The sequence below is a fragment of the Dendrobium catenatum genome, unplaced genomic scaffold, assembly GCF_001605985.2.
Source record: "Dendrobium catenatum unplaced genomic scaffold, ASM160598v2 fragScaff_scaffold_133, whole genome shotgun sequence".
NCBI lineage: Eukaryota > Viridiplantae > Streptophyta > Magnoliopsida > Asparagales > Orchidaceae > Dendrobium > Dendrobium catenatum.
In genome coordinates this window covers 5,584,742-5,606,136 of record NW_021318595.1, presented here as the reverse complement: position 1 = coordinate 5,606,136, position 21,395 = coordinate 5,584,742, and the positions used below count along the sequence as shown (strand labels likewise).

Genomic DNA, 21,395 nt, shown 5'->3' with positions numbered 1-21,395 from the left:
CAATACTAATTATAACTCCTCAACATTTTAGTATTCTTTCTTAGAATTATACTATTTACATCCTATCATAAAGTTCCAACAATCCAACCCAATACAATTTTAACACTTAGCTGATCATGCACGGTGAACGAAATTATAATGGGACGATAACTATTAAATTAAAATAATTCATAGAAATGAATACAATAAAAGTGATTAAATTCAACTATATATTATATAATTGATTTATTTATATTATAAGAGTAATATAAAATTATTAGATTTTTAAATATTGAATATGTATATCAAAATAAATGAGTGAATATGTATATCAAAATAAATGAGTGCACTCATCTAATAATTTCTCCTATTGTGCATCTTCTTGTTCTAACATCCAACATCCAACATCCAGAGAAATTATCTTGTGCGGATACCGAATCATTTCGTCATCTGATATACAACGAGTACACAATTGCGATATACAACGAAGAATACTGCGAGGCATTCTGATTAGTCTCCAAACAACATTCGTATCCTCACATCCAACATCTAGGTGTTGGCTTAGAAGACAGTGTACTGAGTTACATTGGAAAGTGTGTTAAGGAAAGACTGAAACAAAGCCAGCTATGCACAGGAAATCTGAAGCTTCACTAACTGCCTTCGCTTATAATTATCACACGTACATCAGAACGTGTACTGTATAAAATTACATAAATTTACACTTCTACTCTCTCTCTCTCCCCCCTCATCTTTGACCGTCAAAGTAGTATTTGCATTCCTTGAGCTTACCTGCCACACTCGCAAATTCCACCTTTGATGATTTCTGCAAAATATAGAGATAAGGCTTTGGATTTAGAGAGAGATAGAGAGGGGTCTTGTCAGCCACCGAGGCGACGTTATGGGTTGCCGGTTTATTGCCCGACCAGCCCAGCTCTTCATGAGACCGGATCGAAAGAGTGCGATGGAACAGATCACATGATCATTGAGAGAAGCACGTGTGGTGCATCACCGTTCGTGTGTGGCTAACCCTTGGCCCCACCTCTCACATGCACTAGCTGTCTTCCCTAAGAAAAATCTACCATTTTTTTAATAATATTACACAAATAAATTTGCATTAAAAACTAGCTTTCACCGTTCTTATGTTAATCACTTAAAATGAAAAAAAAAAAATATTTGGAGAGAATCTCAATTTATCCACTTCAATAAAATAAAGCTTAATTTTATTTTTAAGAAAAAGAGGTTAAGAGTGAAGCTTGCTCTTTTTTTTTGTTTTTGGGACGTTGAGGCGCCTCGAATACGGGCTTGCGGGAGAAAGAATTTCAAGTCTACCAGTGAGCTATGTGCACAAGCCCGAAGCTTGCTCTTTTATTTTGACCAATTAAAGTGAGACTTGAATTCCTTGTCCACATTTTATCACATGGAATATATGGGTATAATATCAATTGGAATAATGCTAGACTTCAATATCTAGAATAATAATAATAATAATAATAATAATAAATTATTTGAATCTAAGCTTTGTAGATGAACAAATCAAGCTTTGGTAACATCCACTTTTAATTAAAGTTTTTATTGGTTCATCTATGCATTAAATGTTTATGTGGCAAAAATTTTTAGGCAAATTTTTTTTTTTTTTCAAAGATTACTCTGCTGGAAGAAATATTAAATTAAAAATGTAACATTAATCAATAAGGCCTTTCAAATTTTTTTAATTGAATAAAATTGCATTTTAGGTATGCTTGGTAAAATGGACAATTCATATAAAATTTGTTGCATGATTAAATATAATTATTTAGTTAAATTTTCAAAGAAATTGATATTAGTATTTTAGTCATACAGTTATTGATATTTTTTTGTTATTGGAGTAGCTCTAGTGGATGAGAAGATTAGAGAGTCCCATTAGATTGTTTGGTCACATAAAATGGCGGCCTTTCGATGATCCGATTAGGAAAAAAGATATATTATATTTGACTTATATTAAGAATGGTAGATGCATACTTAAAAGAACTTGATTATAAAATATTAGAAATGACCTTCTTTTTTAGATTTAGATGAATTTGACTCTTAATAGGACACAATCGAGAAAAAAAGATTCATATAGTCAACCCCACATAGTAACTTAAAAGCTTTTTTTTTTTAAGTAACTTAAAAGCTTGTTGTTGTTGTTGTTAATGATATTTTTTTGGATGTAAATGCATAGTTAATCATTAATCATGTGTTGAATTGTATTTTCTATCTTATAACCAATGAGCTTAATTTTCGAAAATATAATTATGTATGAGAAAAAAAAATTAAATTGTATTAAATCATTTAAAAATATGGTTAAATTTTATTTTCAAACGAATTTAAAATAATATATGATTATAATTCAACTTTAAAATATGATAAATAATCAGAAAAATTAAAAATAATTATTTTTCAAAATCATAACAAAAATAAATCATACAATAAAAAAAAGCAAATAATTCAAATAAGTTGTCTGAATTAAATTTAATTGAGAATACGAAGAAGAATAATACGAGTTGTTTGGGTTAGTAGGCATCGTCTTAGTAACACGTCGACTTCTACAGTAAAAAACTCCTCGCTCTTGATTTGACAGCAGAAAAGAAAGCCACCAGGCATGCCTTCCTCTCTCTCTCTTCTCTCTCTCTTTCTGGTGTGAGCAGCACTCGGTCATATCTAACCCCGAAACTCTATTTCTTCAGGACTTTCTTCTTCTGCTAAGCTGAGAGAATTCCAAAGAAATTCCTTCCTCGTAATTCTTTCTCTAGACCATTCAAATTAAGGGGCTTTATTTAATATGGAGGAGTTCCTTCATTTAGGCGGTTCCAGCACAAGGACACCCTTCACTTTCTCCTCCTTACCGGCAGTCGGCGGCCCACAGCAGGCTTCAGCTGCCTCCGGCAGCTCCTTCTTCTACGGGGCCAGGAGCCAAAACCCTAACCCTAGCACTAGCACTCCCAAGCTCGAGCCTGGTTCTTCTACGTACTTCTCCACAGATGTGGAATCCATCAAAGCCAAAATAATCTCACACCCGCAATACCCTGCCCTTCTCAACGCTTACATGGACTGCCAAAAGGCAATATTTATGTATATATGTATATTTTATCTTTTAAATCTATTAGAAAATGATTTTTATTTATATTTAGCTTGTTTATTTGTAGTGATAACTGATAAGAGTAGTTTTTCAGGTTGGAGCGCCGCCCGAGGTGGTTGCGCGGCTATCGACGGTGGCACGCGAGCTCGAAGCGAGGCAGCTGGCTTCTCCCAGTGGCTGCCGGCGCGGCACGCAGGCTGATCCAGAACTTGATCAGTTCATGGTTTGTATATCTCATAGCTTCGGGTTCAGATCCTCTTCCATTGAAGCGGTAACTGTGCCTATACAGTTATGCACATCCCGGCCGTACAATCCACTTTAGACCGTTGGGATTCATCTTATAAAATCTGAGCTGTTTTGTACAGAGATTTTGGAGGTAATCCCAATAATCCAAAGTGGTTGCGCCGCCGAGATATGCTTCAGATATCACCGAAGATCCAAAATCATAAGTTTCGCTTATTTTTATTTATATATAGTATAGAAATTTCACGCTTAGTTTCAGAATATATCATTTTATTCATCTTTCTTTTTCAATCCTGATTCTGCCTATCTTCTCTCTCTAACTCTATCTCTCTCTTAGGAAGCATACTGCAACATGCTCGTGAAGTACAAGGAAGAGCTGACGAGGCCAGTGCAGGAGGCTATGGACTTCCTAAGGAAGGTCGAATCTCAGCTCAACTCGCTCACCAATGGAGCCACTGTTCCCTTCTTCACCTCTGGTAATCAATTAACTGTTACAGCAGAAACATTAGATCACTTTATGCAAATAATAAAAAACGGAATCACAGCTATATATTTTATAATAATGAGTCCAATCTAAAGATTTTATGAGATAATCGTATGAATACTAAGGTAGTGGCAAGTAACGATTTTTTTAATGAATCAAGAGATAAGTTCAAATTTTGAAATCAGATTTGGTTCATTAAAAGTATGTGGAGAAGGGGGTAAAGTAATCCAGCACGTAGTGGCTACTAAGTTTGCTTTTAAAGCGTTCTACAGTAGTTTTTTAGGGTTCCAAGGAACGAATAACTCCTCGAAAATACTGGCACCATCATTGCTCTCTCTCTCTCTCAATCTGTTGTCTCTTCTTTCACTCTACCTTCTTATCAAAACTTTGGGTCATTTCATTCATTTCGAGCGTTCACCTACCAGCAATTTGAAACAGGTTCTATTACTAATAAAGTACTGTCATGTCAACATGAAAAAAATAATAATAAATTATGTTTAAAATTGTTTCTTTAATGCATGTAGTTACTGATGTTGCTTCTACTGTTAAGGATGTGAATGGGGACAACGCTACAGTTAGTAGCGAGGATATTAATTGTCGCAGATTTGATATAGTTATATACTTAAATGTGGCTCTATTTCTCATTGAAGCAGATGAAGAAGATAGAACTCAGAAGCTGGTTTAAAAGAAAATTGGGATTTGACTAGGTTTCTATATATAAACTCGAACTTACATAGTACGTACGAGAAGCATAGCAGTTGAGTCCTTCTGTTCTGTAGGAACAGTCAAAGGCTTCTGTTCATTTGGATTGAACGTTTCATGTTTAACATTTCGGAGTCTTAGGTTTTCAATTTTTTTTTATTCAATGTTGAACCCGTAGGGTTAGTAGGGATGGATTAAAGGCTTTGTTTTATTGAAAAGAATTCAAGGGAAATAGGAAATCATCTAAAATTTAGATTTTATTGTTATTATTTTAATTTTATATTTCTTTTCAAATATGCTTAGTAGAATATTTTTTTCTTCATTGTTTTCTCCAGGAAAAATATACAAAAATTTCGGGTGTCGGTGAGAATATTATGACTAAAATTTGTTTGAATAAATTTTGTATTCTTAAATTTATTTGAAATGAGCAATATTATAAGATTTATTGATCATTTATTATATGGAACTTTTCTCATATTCTTATTTAACATAATATAATTATTAATATTGACCATATGTGTAAGGAAGTAATAAATAAATGTATTTTGGAATTAATCATTTTTTTGTAATTAATGTTGGTTAGGGCCTAAGAAATAATCAAATAATACAAATTAATTAAAAAATGTTTTTTTTTTAATTTAATTTATTAAATTTGAAATTTAAATATGAATTGATTACAAATAATTACCAATTAAACAAAGAAATAAAAAATTATGTGCAGGAGTTAATTAATTATTAGATCCCATTGTAGCCTTATTAATTTTAAATGTATTTATTTTGAGCTATATGATAATAATCATAGCTTAAGGAAATAATAAATAAATGTATTTAGGAAATAATTAATTTTATTTTTTGAGGTTAGGGTTTAAGAAATAATCAAATAATTCATTTTACTTGTTGAAGTTAGGGTTTAAGAAATAATCAAATAATCCATATTAATAAGAAAATAAAAATACCTATAATTAATTTGAAATTTAAATTAGAATGGATTAGAATTAATCCTAAAGGAATAAATGCGTTATCATTATGATAATTAGTTAGTTTTCTATTATTAGTCTATTATGTATTTTTAATATGCTACTAGGAATAAATGCCTTGTACGCTTTTATGTATTGACAATATTTCAATGAAAGGATAAGGATTGAGGCCTTGTTAAAGTTTTCTAAATTTTGAGCTTTGATCTAGCCCCCTTTTGCTCCATCCTCCACCTCTATAGAGATTTATCATGGAAACCATTTAATCTTCGTTATTGCTGGAGGCAATGTGTAGCATTATTCAGAGCCAAATTAAGGTTTTGAACTAAAATTTTAGTACTATAAAGCTATTTTAGAAAGCAGAATGAAATATATCCAAACAAAGCCTAAGACATTACTCAAATCTTCAAAGTTTCTAGTTGTTACTAGCTTCATAAAATCTCTGAATGATATATTTCTATTTATTTGCAACACTGGTGATACACTTATCTTTCTTCTAATTATTACGTTGAAGCACAATTATAAAACGTAAGAATCTTCAATGATTGCACTTTTTTCTTTGACATTGGAAGTTTTTCTATATCCATATGGACTTTGCTTACATCAGTATTGATACATCCTTGATCTCCTTCCTAACATCGAGATAACAGATGACACTAATATGATTATATCTCTTGCTACCTCATTGATACTTACTCTTCACTCTAATTTCGTGCTCAGCAGTCTGAAAAATTATAGTGTTATTGTGAGTAATCTACAATATAATTAGCTCTTTCATGCCCAATTGTGGATTTAGTAGTTAATAAATAATCTTAGTTTGTGCATAACCTCTCCTTTGATCGCAAGACTTAAAAAAATGACTATTCTGATTTCAATGTGCATTATTAATAATAGCATTATCCCTCATTGTATCTCTCTACTTCAACTTCATTCTTTCTCTAATATCAACTAAGCATGTATCAATGATGATCTTGTCTCGACAAGTGCTCAGATTATGTATCTTGATTGAACGCTCTTCTCTTAGAGTGCCAAGAAATAAAGTACCATAGCCCACTTCTTTATTGAGACTAGCTAATTATTGCTTTGTAACAGCCATAGTTGCTTAGCTTCATTGGGTCTACTCCTTACTGAATTATACATCCATCTTCCTCAACCCCTAATTAACTATTGTAATAATGTAGTGCGACTCATCTCGTGTGAATCGTTCTTTCATTTACAAATGAAATTCATTGCTATTGATTTGCATTTTATTTAGGAACAAGTACAAAATGGTGCACGTCGTGTGGCCTGCATAATGTTTAAGAATCAACTAACAAATGCTCTCACTAAATCACTTTTTGCATACTCGTTTCTCTATATTGAGCATCATCATTGAGCCCTACAACTAGAGCTCCATTATAAAGGCGGCATGTAAAGGAATAAATGTCCATCTTCCGCAACCCCTAATGAACTATTGTAATAATGCGGTGCGACTCATCTCATGTGAATCATTCTTTCAATTACAAATGAAATGCATTGCTATTGATTTGCATTTTATATAGAACAAGTACAAAATGGTGCTCGTTGTGGCATACATAACATTTAAGAATGAACTAACAAATGCTCTCACTAAATCACTTTTGTATACTCGTTTCTCTTCATTGGGCATCATCATTGAGCCCTACAACTAGAGCTCCATTATAAAGGCGGGCATGTAAAGGAATAAATGCTTGACTTTCTTAGTTTCTTATTTTAGTCTCCTATGTATTTATTCATTTTATCATGGAGTTTTCACCTACTTTTAAAATTCAGAAACCACCTTTTTAGAACCTTGAACATTTTTATCTATACACCATATTTATCGGAACGGCCGATTCAACCGGTTTAACTAGGAATCGATCGACCGGCCAACCGGTTTAGTTCTCTCATAGTATAGGTTTCGCACGAAACTAAGTATAACTAACTTGAACCAACGATCGACCATTGAGCCGTTAAACCTGTGTTGGTTTTCAAAAATCGTGCAGTTCAAATGAGATGAAGTCGTAGTCGTTGATTTTACATCAAATAATCTAAAACTCTAAATTAAAACTTAAAACCAAAAACTAAAACCTATTTCGTTGTTTCCCTCCCCTTTCCATCTTGGTTCTCTTTCATGAACTCGAAGCTCGATTGCAAGCTTTACCGTCTCCGACAAAGGCTTCTCACCACTACAAGCCCTCATTGTGTCCGATGTTGCTCTGCTCTTTCTAGGGATCTTTCTAGGGATGTAAGATTTCTTCCCAAAGAAATATAAATTTCTTGATTTATAAACTTGAGCTATTGAGTTTTAAAAATATTGTAAAATTTTAATTACTTTTTTTTTGTGCAATCAATATTTTTTATGATTGTTTGTAAAATAGGGTTTTTATATAATTTTTATATGCTATAACTTTTTAAGGTTTATTTTTATAATGAATAGGGTTTTTATATAATTGTATATGCTAGAATTGTTATCAACTTATCATGATTGGTTTGATCCTCTTGAATGGCTGTTTGAAAATATTTTGAGAAATTCTAATTTCTTACGCTAAAGGAAAAGCACCTTTTTTGGCGGAAAAGTTCGCCTCAAAATTTGATTTGCAGCGAAGTTTACAAAACCTGACCAACTGCTCGCTAACCTAGCCTGTTCGACTGCCTACTTCCCAAGCTTGACCACCCGGCTGCCCGACCATGCCTGCCCACTCCCGCATGACTGCTGCCCATGCGTGATTGGCAACCAATTCCCGCTTGACCAGCTACTTGATTGGACTGCTTGCGCCACATGACATACCCGGGATGTGTACCTACTCTTGCAAACTAACCCCCTTTACTTGGCTACAGAGACAAAATACAACATAAAGCTTTTATTTATTTATTTATATTACAACTCAGCTTGTGACGAATTTACAATAGCAAATTCCGCCGCAAATCCGTCACAAAATAATTGTCAATAATTTTCCTCGTCATTTTCGACAAAAAATAATCCTTCATAAAGTACGCCACAAATTCGTAACCTTCCTGTAGTGTTAGGTATATTTTTTTCTAATGAAAAAAGTTTTTAAAATTATTAAATTCAAAATTTTTGTCCCTTTTAATAACGCAAAATTGGTAAAAAAAAAAAGAATAAATCAATCTAATTTTTACTTATATTAATTTTTATACATAAGAGTTTGATTTTGTAATCACCTTAGTGATAATAGCACCCTAAATGAAAATATAGATTTTTAATTTTATCATCATAATAGTAAAATCAAAGTTGGAGTGGATTTGAAGATAGTAAAGTATAAAAACATAGTAAAACATGATGATATTTCAATAGAGGTGTGGAAATACTTTGGAGATCAATAAATATCTAGGCTTATTAAAATTGTCAAAATTATGTTGAAGACTAAAAAGATGTCAAATAAGTGGAGTGTGCTGGTTCCTATGTGTTGCACTTGAGTTTGCAAATTATAGAGGAATTAAGTTAATGTGTTATACACTTAAACTATGGGAGAGAGTTTTTGAGTATTGGTTATGACATGATGCAAATGTTTCTTAGAATTTGGTTAGATTCATGCTGAGTAGGTTTATTATGGAAGTTATACATTTGTTGAGAGGTTTGATGGAGAAGTAGGGAAAGAGTAAAGAGGATCTACATATGATATTATTGACTTAGAGTAAGCATATTATAATGTTTGAAGAGAAGTGTTCTGGATAGTTTTAGAAAAGAAAAGAGTTAATAATGCTTACATTCAAGTCATCAAGGATATGTTTATAAGAGTTGTTACTTGTATTCAAATACAAGATGGTTTGTCAAGTATTTTTTATTTCAGTTGGATTACCTCAAAGATCAAGTTTAAGCCCATATCTTTTTTCTTTACACCTGAATGTTCTTAATAGACATTTGCAAAAGGATGTACCCCAGTGTATATTTTTGCTGATGATATGTTTTTTGTTGAAAAGATTAGAGAGAGAATTGAAGGAAATTTTGAATAATGAAGGTCAACCTTATGTTTGACTTATGTTAAGAAAGGTAGAGGCAGACCTAAAAAGACTTGGTTAGAAAATATTATGAATGACCTTTCTTTATTAGATTTAAACGAGAATTTGACCTTTAATAGGACACAATGGAGAAAAAAGATTCATGTAGCCAACCCCACGTAGTGGGATAAAGGCTTGATGTTGTTGTTGTTGTTGTTGTTGAAGGTCAACCTTAGACTCTAAAGATTTTCATTTGAGTAGATCTAAAATTGAATATTTGGAATGTAATTTTAGTAGAGTAATAGATCTAGTTGGGGGATTATGATTTTGGGCAATTAAGTCATTAAAAAGAGTACACGTTTTAGATATTTCGAAAATTGTTCAAAGTGTTGGTGAAATAGATGGGGATATTATTAGTACAATTCAAGTTGGATGGTTGAAGTGGAGGAATGCATCGAGCTTGTTGTGTGATAGAAAAGTACCCCTCAAACTTAAGGAAAATTTCTATAAGGTGGTAGTGAAACCTGCAATGCTTTATGGAAAATGTTGGCCATTAAAATAAAGCAAAAAATTAAGTACTTGTTTGGTTGGCTAAAAGGGAATGCAATATAAAAAGAATACATTGGAATTGTTTGAATGAGTTTGAAGTAAATGCATGTGAATGTTTTTTTAAGGGGGGGATTGAAGTAAATGAATGTAGTTTAAAGTCCCAAGATAGTGGTCAGCAGTGGTGGCCGATGGCGTGTGGTAGTGAGTAGCTAAAGCTTGGAATTGGAATACTTACACCAATTTTACTTCCAACCGAACAGCCCCTACGTTAAGTGTTGTGGAGATGAGGATGCTCAGGTGAATGAGTGGTTTTACACTTAGAGATAGAATGCAAGCGAGTATATATGTGAAAAGGTTATAGTAGCTCTGGTGGCAAATAAGATTAGGAGGAGTCGCCTTAGATGGTTTGGTTAGATAAAACATCGGCCTTTCGATGACCCGATTAATTAGGAGAGTAGATGCATTAGATCATACATATGTTAAGAAAGCTAGAGGTAGGCCTAAAAAGACATGGTTATAAAGTATTTTAAATGACTTTTCTTATTAAATTTAAATAATAATTTGACTCTTAATAGGGCTCAGTGGAGAAAAAAGGATTCATGTAGCCGACCCTATATAGTGGGATAAAAGCTTGATGTTGTTGTTGTCGTAGTTTTATTTGTAATCACCTAGCAATACCCCCTTATGTGGGGAGGTACAATCGTGCACTATTAAACTTTAAGCTATATGTGCACATTATTTGATAGATGTGGTAAATATTTTTTTTTATTTCCCATTTTCTTTGAAAATTATTAATGTCAATGATTTAATCGCCTTTAATAACTCAAAATGGTCAAAAATAATAACCAGAAAGTCATATTTTTTAAAGAATTTTGAATTAATTTATTTGAGTGGCTAAGCAATTTAATTATATTTTTAACAAAAAGTAAAAGTTTTTTATTTTATTTCTGAATTTTTATCTACATTAACGTTTGTCAAGAATTTTTAAAAAATATACTTAATAATTAAGCAAAAAATATAGCTTATTAAACTGGTAGATAATTATCGTAAGGATATAGAATATTAAACTGATTTACGATTGCTAATTATAGTTTTTGTGTTTTCAGTGTACTTCCTTTATTGGATGCGTTCTTTTTGTAAATAAAAGGTTGGCTTATTTTACACATAATAGTGCCTTAAGATTTGTTTTCAATAGGACATAACCTTGTAATTAAAATCTGGTAGGAAAAATAAATTGGGCTACCTTTAGGAAATTCAATGACAACCCATTGCAAACTTATATGTTTTTAAATTTTTTATAGTTAAATTTAAAATATTTCCATAAAATATCATTTATTATTATTCAGCCCAAATTTAGGCTTTGTTTGGGATGATTTTCTTATTGTTTTTTAATGCAGTTTTCTAATATAAAATTTTAAATTTTTGTACTAAAAAGCTACTTTAGGAAGCAGTAAGAAATCCATCCCAAACGAAGCCTTAGCTAGCTGTGATTCAACTCACTGTGATTCAACTCATTAATTCATAAGCCTCTCTTTAAAATTATATTAATACAAAATAATCATTAAAGTATTAGAATTTAATGATCTAAATGCAAAATTTAAATCAAAAGCCTTGATAACAACTTCTAAAATCACATATTACATATGTAGGTTTCGAATCCAAAACCTCTTAGTTAATAGCCAAAGTTTCCAACCAACGCACCTAAGATGAGCTACATATAAGGGTTAATTGCTAGCAAATAGCCCAACATACGAGATGACAAGCTTTCCTTATCTATGATAAGCATAAGCAACGTACTAAACTTATATTTAGAGAGTGAATAAGAGAGATATATTATTGAGTTAATTATGAGAAAACATATTTATATGATATTTTTTTTCTAGACTATTAAATATTTTGTATCTCTTTTTGTGGCTATGAAAATAGGTGCTCATCAAATCAAAATAGGTAATTTCTCTTGTGATCTTTTCCTTGCCAAATATTTTTTTCATTCTTTTGATGTGCATTATTTTCACTAACTGTTCCCTTTTACCTTCTCTGGTTGCCACCTTCTCACATGTCTTGAATACTATGGGCACAAAGATTGTTTTTTTAAGTTATGCGATGAGCAGAAAGCAATTTCCTTTCATCAAAACTCATCTAAGACTTATATTCACAGTCACATGGCTCTAACTTCTTCCTCTATGCCATTTTCCTTCATCTGTCTCATCAACGTTATTTAGAGTAGTTACAAACCTCTTTCAACGCCCTCGCCATGAGGTCACAGAGCATTGCTAGTAGGCTCCTAACACTTTGGTGAAAAGTAAATGGTGGTGAAATATACTCTTCAAAATATAGGATATTTATATGCTCATATGGATAACTTCGGGAGGTAAAAAATGTAATGTCCCCTTGATGTTCCTATATTTTGCAGTGGTTCGTATAGATCATCATGCAGCAACATAAACTTGTAGCTGTGATATTTTTTCACCTTCTTATATGTGATACATGGCATGCTAGAAGGTTGTTCTTTGTGAATTTAAAATTTTTGTACTAAAAAATCGTTTTAAAAAACAGTACGAAAGCTATCATAAACGAGTCTTAGTAGGGATATAAATTGATGAATTTAAAAAGACTCGATCTTTTTTATTTGGACTTGGAACTGATATTGATTGTTTTAAGTTTTTTTACTAGTATTTTAATATAACAAAACATATCATAATAATGAACTAAAATTTAATCAAATTTCGAAGATAACTGTTCACTGGAGGACAATTTAACATATAAATTGAAGGGGTTTTTACATACCTAATACTTAAAACTACTCTATTTACTTATCTAATGCCCAAACTTCACTATTTACTATTCTGCCACCTGAAATGGAGAAGAACATACCTAGCCGAGCAAATCGATGAGCCGGCCGAGCGAGGAAGACGTGATGAAGGCAAAGCAGACATTTCGGAAAGAGAGGGTCGGGGTTTTGGTTTGACAGGAGGTAACAGAGTGCTAGTTTTGATTAGGGCAAGGGTTTTTAGATGGTAGAATAGTAAATAATGAATTTGGGTGTTAGTTACGTAAATTAATAAAGTAGTTTTAAGTGGTAGGTATGTAAAAACATCTAAAAAATTAATGTATATGACTTTATAGGCTAAAAACTTCATCAATATATAACAAAGTCATGAATGGATGCGGAAGGGAGAGAGGCTCACTGCCAAACTTGGAAGGATAGCGCTGAACTTATGTTAGACATAGCCATCAAAGAAGTCGACAACAGTCCAAATTTTATATAAGGAGAATCAACTTTCAATGGTTTAGGTGATTCCAATGTGTAGAATTCAGTTTTCGAAAGATTATTGCATTGAATAATGCTATTATGTACATATTACAAGATTTTTTTCTATGTTGTATGCATCTGAAGACCTTCATTTCCATAGAATTTTATGTTTTTCAAACCAAGTCATTGTTCTTCATGATGCAAGACTGTTTAGATGTTCTATCTTGATCTAAAATCATTGATGTCATATCAGTTTGTTTCAATGTTTTACTTGTTTACTAATTGCTTCTCCTTCGTGCAAATTTCTTTCTAAAACCTTTTGGTGTTATGATGTTATTTTTGTCATTATCAATCAAAATATTTTTGTTTGAGTTGTTTTCATCTTTTAAATGAAAATTTCATGCACAGCTTAAGCTTTTCTAACATCACTGGTCTCACATTCAGCATATTGCAATGTTTTACTTGTTTAGTTTACTCTTAGTAATTTAGCTGTGATATTTATAATTTCTATATTTTTAAGTGTACAGTCATATTTTTTTTCTTGTTTTTTTTTTCAATTTGAGCAAAACTACGAGCTGCCGAAGTCCTTGCTAAGAATATGCAACCAAATTAGTATGTTTATTGTGCGATTATTTTGTTGGTGAAATGATTTATAAGGAAGTTTGAAGTAAAATATAGCTAAAGTTTAAATTAATTAGTAACATTGTAAGTTCAGAATTTAATCATTCTTTTAGTCGGTGCTAATATTGTCATTAGTGCTGTCATTGCACCATCTCAATGAGAGGATCCCATATTTTAAATGAGCATTTCAAGTTGATCAACACGAATTTATGGGCAATATTTGAATTGAAAACCTTAGGAATTAAATTTGGGATCATTAGAACTGTGATTTCAACAAATTTATAGTCGAATTGACTACTCGACGAGATGAACTTATGGATGCTTTTAATGATTCGATCAGAATCCAAATGAGCTCAAATCAAACTCTTAAATTATGTTTAAGAACTCCTAAATATAAATTGACTCACTAATTGACTTCCAATTATAGCATGCTTATAATAAAATTGAGGGGCTTGACAAGATGAATAGAACAAGCTCAAGATCACTCGATTCAAAGATCATTAAATCATTCAAATGCTTAATAATCAATCTATGATCAACGAGATCAATATAGACCATATGATGAAGTGCTTTGGATTCTAGCCAAATTATTAAGATGCCCCATCTCATAGGGCTATAAATAGAGCCCCATCCTCTACAAAAAAATGGATTTTAGAGTTGAGAGAATTAAAGAGCTCTTTAATATATTTTTTGTTGTCACCGTCTAAAAGCATCAACAAACATGACCTCAGCAAGGACACAATCGCAACCTAATTGATCCTTCTCTCACCTCTATAAAAAAACTGCTACAATCATATATGTTCATGTGTAAAGGCACACACACTCACACTAGTATAAATACAATAGCATGTACCACTACAGGTAGGTGACAAATATGAAATGAGACGAACAGTTGCGGGCCTTCTACTATATTTTCTACATGGTATCAGAGCAGACGTAAGAGCTAGCTACATTGAATATGGCCAATCTTCTCCATTCCATGTCGGGGATCCTTCTACCGAAATCTTCATCAACAATGTTTAAATTCCAGCATCACTCAAGTTTGTCATTGCAAACATCAAAACAATAGTTCTAGTCCAGTTATCCAATGATAATTATCCCATGTGGCGATAGCAAGTTTCTGAAGCTACTTCACGCGAATGGGTTTGCTGGGTTTCTTGAATCCACAGCCGCTCCACCACCCCGACTGACCTAGTTCTCTGATAGTATAACTCTCATTAATCCCAAATATATAAAATGGATTATGATAGATCAGAATCTAACAACAGCTATCTGCTCTACTTTAACTCCATCCATCCTTCCATACATCTTGAATCTTGAGTCCTGTTCAACCATTTTGCTTACCATAGAAAAAGATTACAATCTTCCAATAGATCTAGAGTTATCCAAACCAAGGATGAATTACACAATGTTACCATAAAACAACTCAACATGACTTAGTATCTCACCAAAATTAAAACCATAGTTGACAAGACTGTTGTAGTTGGATCTACCATTGATGAGAGGTCATCATACTTTACACACTTAATGGGCTTCCACCTTCCTATCAAGCATTGAAGACATCTATCCTCAACACCGCAGGAATGCTCTCCTGTAAACCTATAGCCAATCCCTCGTGTACCAAATTACCTACAATTATTCCCACAGATTTATCCTCATACTTACCGTCAGCTAACAAGTTCTTTATAGTACCTAGTCATAACTAGATCCGCCTTGGCATACCCTGTTAATCTTCTATGTCAACATATGCATCAACCACATCCCACTCTTGCCTACCTACTCAAACAGATGCTACGCTATCTCAAAGGAACTTTGCATTTTGGTCTTCCAATTTCCTGTGGTTTCTCAAATCCTACTCAGACGCGGATTGGGCAGGCGATCCATCCACTAGGAAATCAACTTCAGGCTACTGTACTTTTCTGGGCAACACACTTCTATCCTGGAGCGTTAAGAAGCAACAGATGATTGTTAAATCCTCCACATAAGCGGAATACATAGCTCTTGCAACAGCCATTAACGAAATAATCTGGCTTTGTCAGCTCCTTCAATATTTTCACATACCTCTTCAGTATTCCACCAGATCTCCATTGTGATAATACATATGCGATAGCTTTAGCCAAAAACCCGGTCTTTCATGCCAGGATGAAGCACATCATGATCAATCATCACTTCATTCGCCATCATATCCATTCCAATACGATTCGCATAGTTTCGATTAGCACAAAGAATCAAATAGCTGACATTCTCACCAAATCTCTCCCTATAGCTCGCTTCAATCTTCTTCGCAACAATCTGACAGTCCAACCAGGACCATTACATTCCGGGGGCATAAAGCATCAACACACACGACCTCAACAAGGACACAATCACAACAAAATTGATTCTTCTCTCACCTCTGTAACAAACTGGTAATCATATGTGTTCACGTGTAAAGGCGCACACACTCACACTATAGGCAGGTGAAAAATATGAAATGAGATGAACATTTGCACTCCTTCTACTCTATTTTCTACACCGTCGATTATCATCACCACTAATTGCTGCCACCATATCCGATCTCCGATCAAGATCTAACCCTATTATTTGACATTTGAATTTTGTAATCTCTACAACAAGAATAATATAACCCCTTCTTCAATTCTTATAGTGGATTATTGCAAGATTTGGGCCCCATGTTTTTTCTTCTTTCTTGGTTTTTCATGCAAAAAATTGTCTCCTAAAACTTTTTCTTTGCATGTTATATTTTTGTAAAACATTAAGACATCAAACTCCCTCTCTAGCGCTATAAATTTTCTAACACATAACAAGATGAAAAGCACATTCTTTCTCTCTGGAAAGAGGTATATATGAATTTACAAATCTAAATCACTAGCTTTAAATACTGATCCAAAAATGAAGGTTGCCAGAATGGGAGTGTAAATGGACGAAGGTAGTAGAATCTTTTGCGCAATCTTGAGAAGTCGATGGAGGATGGCCATGGACAAATGATGACGAACATTAGCTTAGCGGATTCTTGGATGAGTGGATGGAGAGGATTACTATGGTGGAGATCATGTTAGATCATTGCGGAGTATGAAGGAAGGATGAGATGCAACAAAAGCACCAATGATAGGATCCAAATCGACATGTTAATAATTTCTTATTCAACAAAAATAAACAAAGCAACCATAAGGTTCCTATGTTAGTTACTTTCAGTAAGTATCGTTACAAAAATAAACTCCTAAGGTCTGTTAATTTGTTTGATTTCACCCTCAACTATTTTATCTTGCATTCATTCTCTTTATATCTAAATGTAGCAGATGAGAAATGCGAAGGAGTCGTTTCGTCAGAAGAAGATCAAGATGGCAGTGGAGCAGAAGCAGAAGTTCCTGAGATTGACCCTCGAGCTGAAGACAAAGAACTAAAGCTTCATCTCCTCAAGAAGTACAGTGGATATCTCAGCAGCCTGAGGCAAGAATTGTCTAAGAAAAAGAAGAAAGGAAAGCTACCAAAGGATGCCAGGCAAAAGCTTCTCAACTGGTGGGAATTACACTACAAATGGCCATATCCATCGGTATAGTATTAATGTTCTTACACAAACAAGAAATATTATCATATTTCGTTACATTGTTTTCATCTTCAATTCTTTGTGGTTTTGAACGATCAGGAGACTGAGAAAGTAGCTCTGTCAGAATCCACGGGTCTCGATCAGAAGCAGATCAACAACTGGTTTATCAACCAGAGGAAAAGGCATTGGAAGCCATCAGAAGATATGCAGTTTGTGGTTATGGATTCTTTTCATCCACAGAACGCTGCTGCTCTTTATATGGGAGGCCAGTTCTTAGCTGATGGAAATTATCGGTTTGGACCATAACCTGTTAAAGGAGGTCAAAGAATTAGTGTTCCTTTGCTTAGTTATATGGATGCTTGGAAAGTGAATTTCTGAATGAAGTGCAGCAGCTTAAATTCTCAGTTCTTGAAAGCTGATTATGCTTTTTTTTTCTCTCTTTTCTGGAAGAAGGTTGGGTGCTATTTGTTTAATATAAGTCTCCACTATGTTACTTTTTGTTTATTGTGATGTAATGCATCTTCATGAGCAAAGCATATGTGGGAGAATTATTGTTTCTAAAGTTTGACATTGTGTTTAAAGTTGTATCTATGATTTTAGATTATTCTCTATTGAAATTTTGTAAAATGGCAGATTTTGCTCTACATTTTTAATGCTTACAACCCATTCTGATAGTCAATTCTCTGGGCAAATTATTGCGTCAGGTGACCGAACGCAGAGATGCGTTCGGTCTCTCTCTGGCTACAGTAACCTGCGCTTTACTGTAGCAGTGCTACAGTAAAGCACAGGTTACTGTAGACAGAGAGAGCCCGAACGCATCTCTCTGTCAGGTCACCTGATGCAATAATTTGCCCAATTCTCTGAGACAACCGAGAAGTTTTACTGTATGCTTTCTTTTGGTTTTCTAAGATTTTGTTTGGGATATTTTTTTTCATTGTTTTCTAAATAGTTTTTAATATAATTTTTTTTAATTTAAAATTTTTGTACTATAAAATTGTTTTAAAAAGTAATTAAAAAATGTCCAAATAGAGCCTAATATTTTGAAAAGAAACACTGATTGTTTTCTCTTTGATAAGTGGATGAAATATTTCAAGTTTTATATTAAAAGTATTGAGGATAGAGTAACAAGAAGTTGGTTAGAATTGCTTTCATTTCATATCTATTAGCTAAGATTTTATTTGAGATAGCTTTTTTTCTGTTTTTTAAAGTAATTTTTTAATAAAAATTTTACTTTTTTACTAAAAAGTTGTTTTAAGAAACAATAAGAAAGTCATCCTAAATAAAGCCTAAGGTTTTTTTTGGACGACTTTCTTAATGCTTCTTAAAACAACTTTTTAGTATAAAAGTTAAAAGTTTTGTACTAGAAAATTGCTTTAAGAAACAGTAAAAAAGCCGTCCCAAATGAAGCCTAAATCATCATTTTTTTTTAATCAGATTCTTAAACTCGCTCACTTTCTTGAAGAACTTGAACAAACTGGTACTGTGGTACATGAGGAAGATGAGAGGAAAACAGGAGAGGCTATGTATTCTTATAAAGAATAAGGAATATTTTTTTCAGCTGCCTTTGTATTCTAATCATTAATAACCGAACTACACAAAGTTCTTATAAAGAATGAGGAATATGTTTTTTTGTACAAGTTATGGCCAAAAAGAATATTTAAAAAGCCTTTAATCCAACACGTGCCAGGCAATATTTCAGATCAAATTTCCAACGAATGATGATGTAGCTCATCTATCAATCATGCAAAATTGTAAATTAGGAAAGTCTATAAATAAAATTATCATAAGTAAAATGTAAACCAAAATTACAAAAGAGGGGAAATAAAAATTATATTATAGTCGATTCATTGAGATATAATAAATACACTGTCAAAAATTTGTGTGTATTGATGAATTCAAATTTGTCGGTGGTGGATATCTCCTTTAAATACATGTGAAGCACCGAGAAGGCATATATGAATATATATATGCATGTTACGTATTATTAGTCTGCTAGAGTAATGCTGATCAATAAGAAAATTGAAGACAACCCTTCAACGTATGAGTAAAAGAGATAGTGTATGATCTTTAATTCAAATAACTAGTTTTGTAAAATTTCAAAAGAATATCATGTGTGTCCACTATCATGAAAATTTGAAGCCCGTGTATCATAGACCTCAGTATGCTCCCCAAAAAAAATATTCTCCTGAAATTAAGAAACAAGTTGATATACCACTTATCAAGAGTCAAAAACACCAATCCTAGAAAAATAATATAGATCTTAGAATTAAAGAAATGGAGATGTGTAGACCATAAATAATTTATATGAAAAGCACTCTAAATATAGTATATTAAATAGTCTATAAACCATGGAAGTATGAAGCCCGTGCAATAAGTTCTTGCCCAAAAAAAATTCATTTTTAGAAGTTCAATAACTACTTTTGATGCAAATTATCATGAAAATATAGCCCTAGATAAATAATATATATTATAGAATTAATAGTAACATGGAGAATCAAAGACCAATCACAATCCATATGAAAAACAACCACAATATCGATAAGATGATCAGTCTATAAAATCATTATTATGACAATACAAAACCAATAAGAAGGACAACTAAAATCACTAAAAGAATGTCATAATTTTATGTTAAATTTTAATTATTATATCATTAAATAGGACATACTTCTTATAACCTTTAAATAAAGGATCATCATGATGATATATTATGGGCAAATAATCCATATTCAAAGTGGTAATATTGATGATAATGAGAATTCTTTGCCTGAGACAATGAACCATCTTATAAAAGCTCTTTTCACTACCATTCCTTTGATACGTATTTGATGCGCCCCATTATGCACTTTTCTTTCTTAATGGGCCATCAATTTGGCGTGCCCTCTCTTGTCCAACTGCAAGCCCAATTTGCGGCCCGAAAAATGTTAAATAAGTAATTCATGGAAAGAGAGCCTTTCGCTTTTAATTTTTTTAAAAAAAATATAGAAATGCCTTTTAATTTTGATTTATATCAATGGAACTTTTATTTTATCCAGTAAACGTACGCAGAGGAAGGTTCGGTTTTAGGCAAAAAAGCGCCTGTACCGAGAAAAAAACTCGGTACAATCACGAAAAACTCGGTACATGCACTTTTTTTGCCTAAAACTGAACCTTCCTCTGCGTACGTTCTCTGGATAGAATAAAAGTTCTTTATAAAAGCTCTTTTCACTACCATTCCTTTGATACGTATTTGATGCGCCCCATTATGCACTTTTCTTTCCTAATGGGCCATCAATTTGGTGTGCCCTCTCTTGTCCAACTACAAGCCTAATTTGGGGCCCGGAAAATGCTAAATAAGTAATTCATGGAAAGACAGCCTTTCGCTTTTAATTTAAAAAAAAAAAAAGAAATGCCTTTTAATTTTGATTTATATCAATTTTAAGTTGGTGAAAATTAATTTAAATTTGTATCAAATAAACTTTAATTAATTATTTAGCTTTTGTAATTTAAGATGTTTGTTATGAAGCTTAATAGCAAGTGAACATGATCTAGTATTCAAATAAAATGGCCATACATGCAAAATAAATTCGAGCTAATATTACAAAGGAAGGACATAAAAGATCTAAATTTACATGCAAAATTTAATTTACAAAAAGATATTATATTTTTAGCATAGCAACCCTCCAACATCATCTTGTTTTGAATTCTGGCAGGTCAAGAGAAAATTACTTTTATAATAATTTGTGTAAGCTTTAGAAGATAACAATAAATGAATAAGTTCTTGAAGATAAGCAGATAGCAATTATCTATCCGACATATTGCTTCTGTTTCTGTCATTTCACGTGGAAGCTTTATTTCTTAATCACTTTTTCCAATTTTGAAGAGTTAAATGTCCAGTGATATTATTTTATCACATTATTTTTTTTCAATATAATTAAATTATTAAATAAATAAATTTGCATTATTAGTATTAACAACTAAGGTAATTACTATAGAAAAATATGCAA

At 32.5% G+C, this 21,395-nt stretch overlaps 1 protein-coding gene across 1 annotated transcript; it reads left to right on the top strand.

Annotated features, from left to right (window-relative positions):
- Positions 1-2,779: 2,779 nt before the first annotated feature.
- Positions 2,780-17,949, top strand: LOC110107145 (homeobox protein knotted-1-like 2). Its single transcript, XM_028699021.1, has 6 exons — positions 2,780-3,058; positions 3,171-3,299; positions 3,657-3,795; positions 6,586-6,594; positions 17,159-17,415; positions 17,509-17,949. Exons 1-6 carry the CDS (start codon positions 2,780-2,782, stop codon positions 17,713-17,715), a joined length of 1,020 nt encoding a protein of 339 aa, XP_028554854.1. The 3' UTR covers positions 17,716-17,949.
- Positions 17,950-21,395: the final 3,446 nt, after the last annotated feature.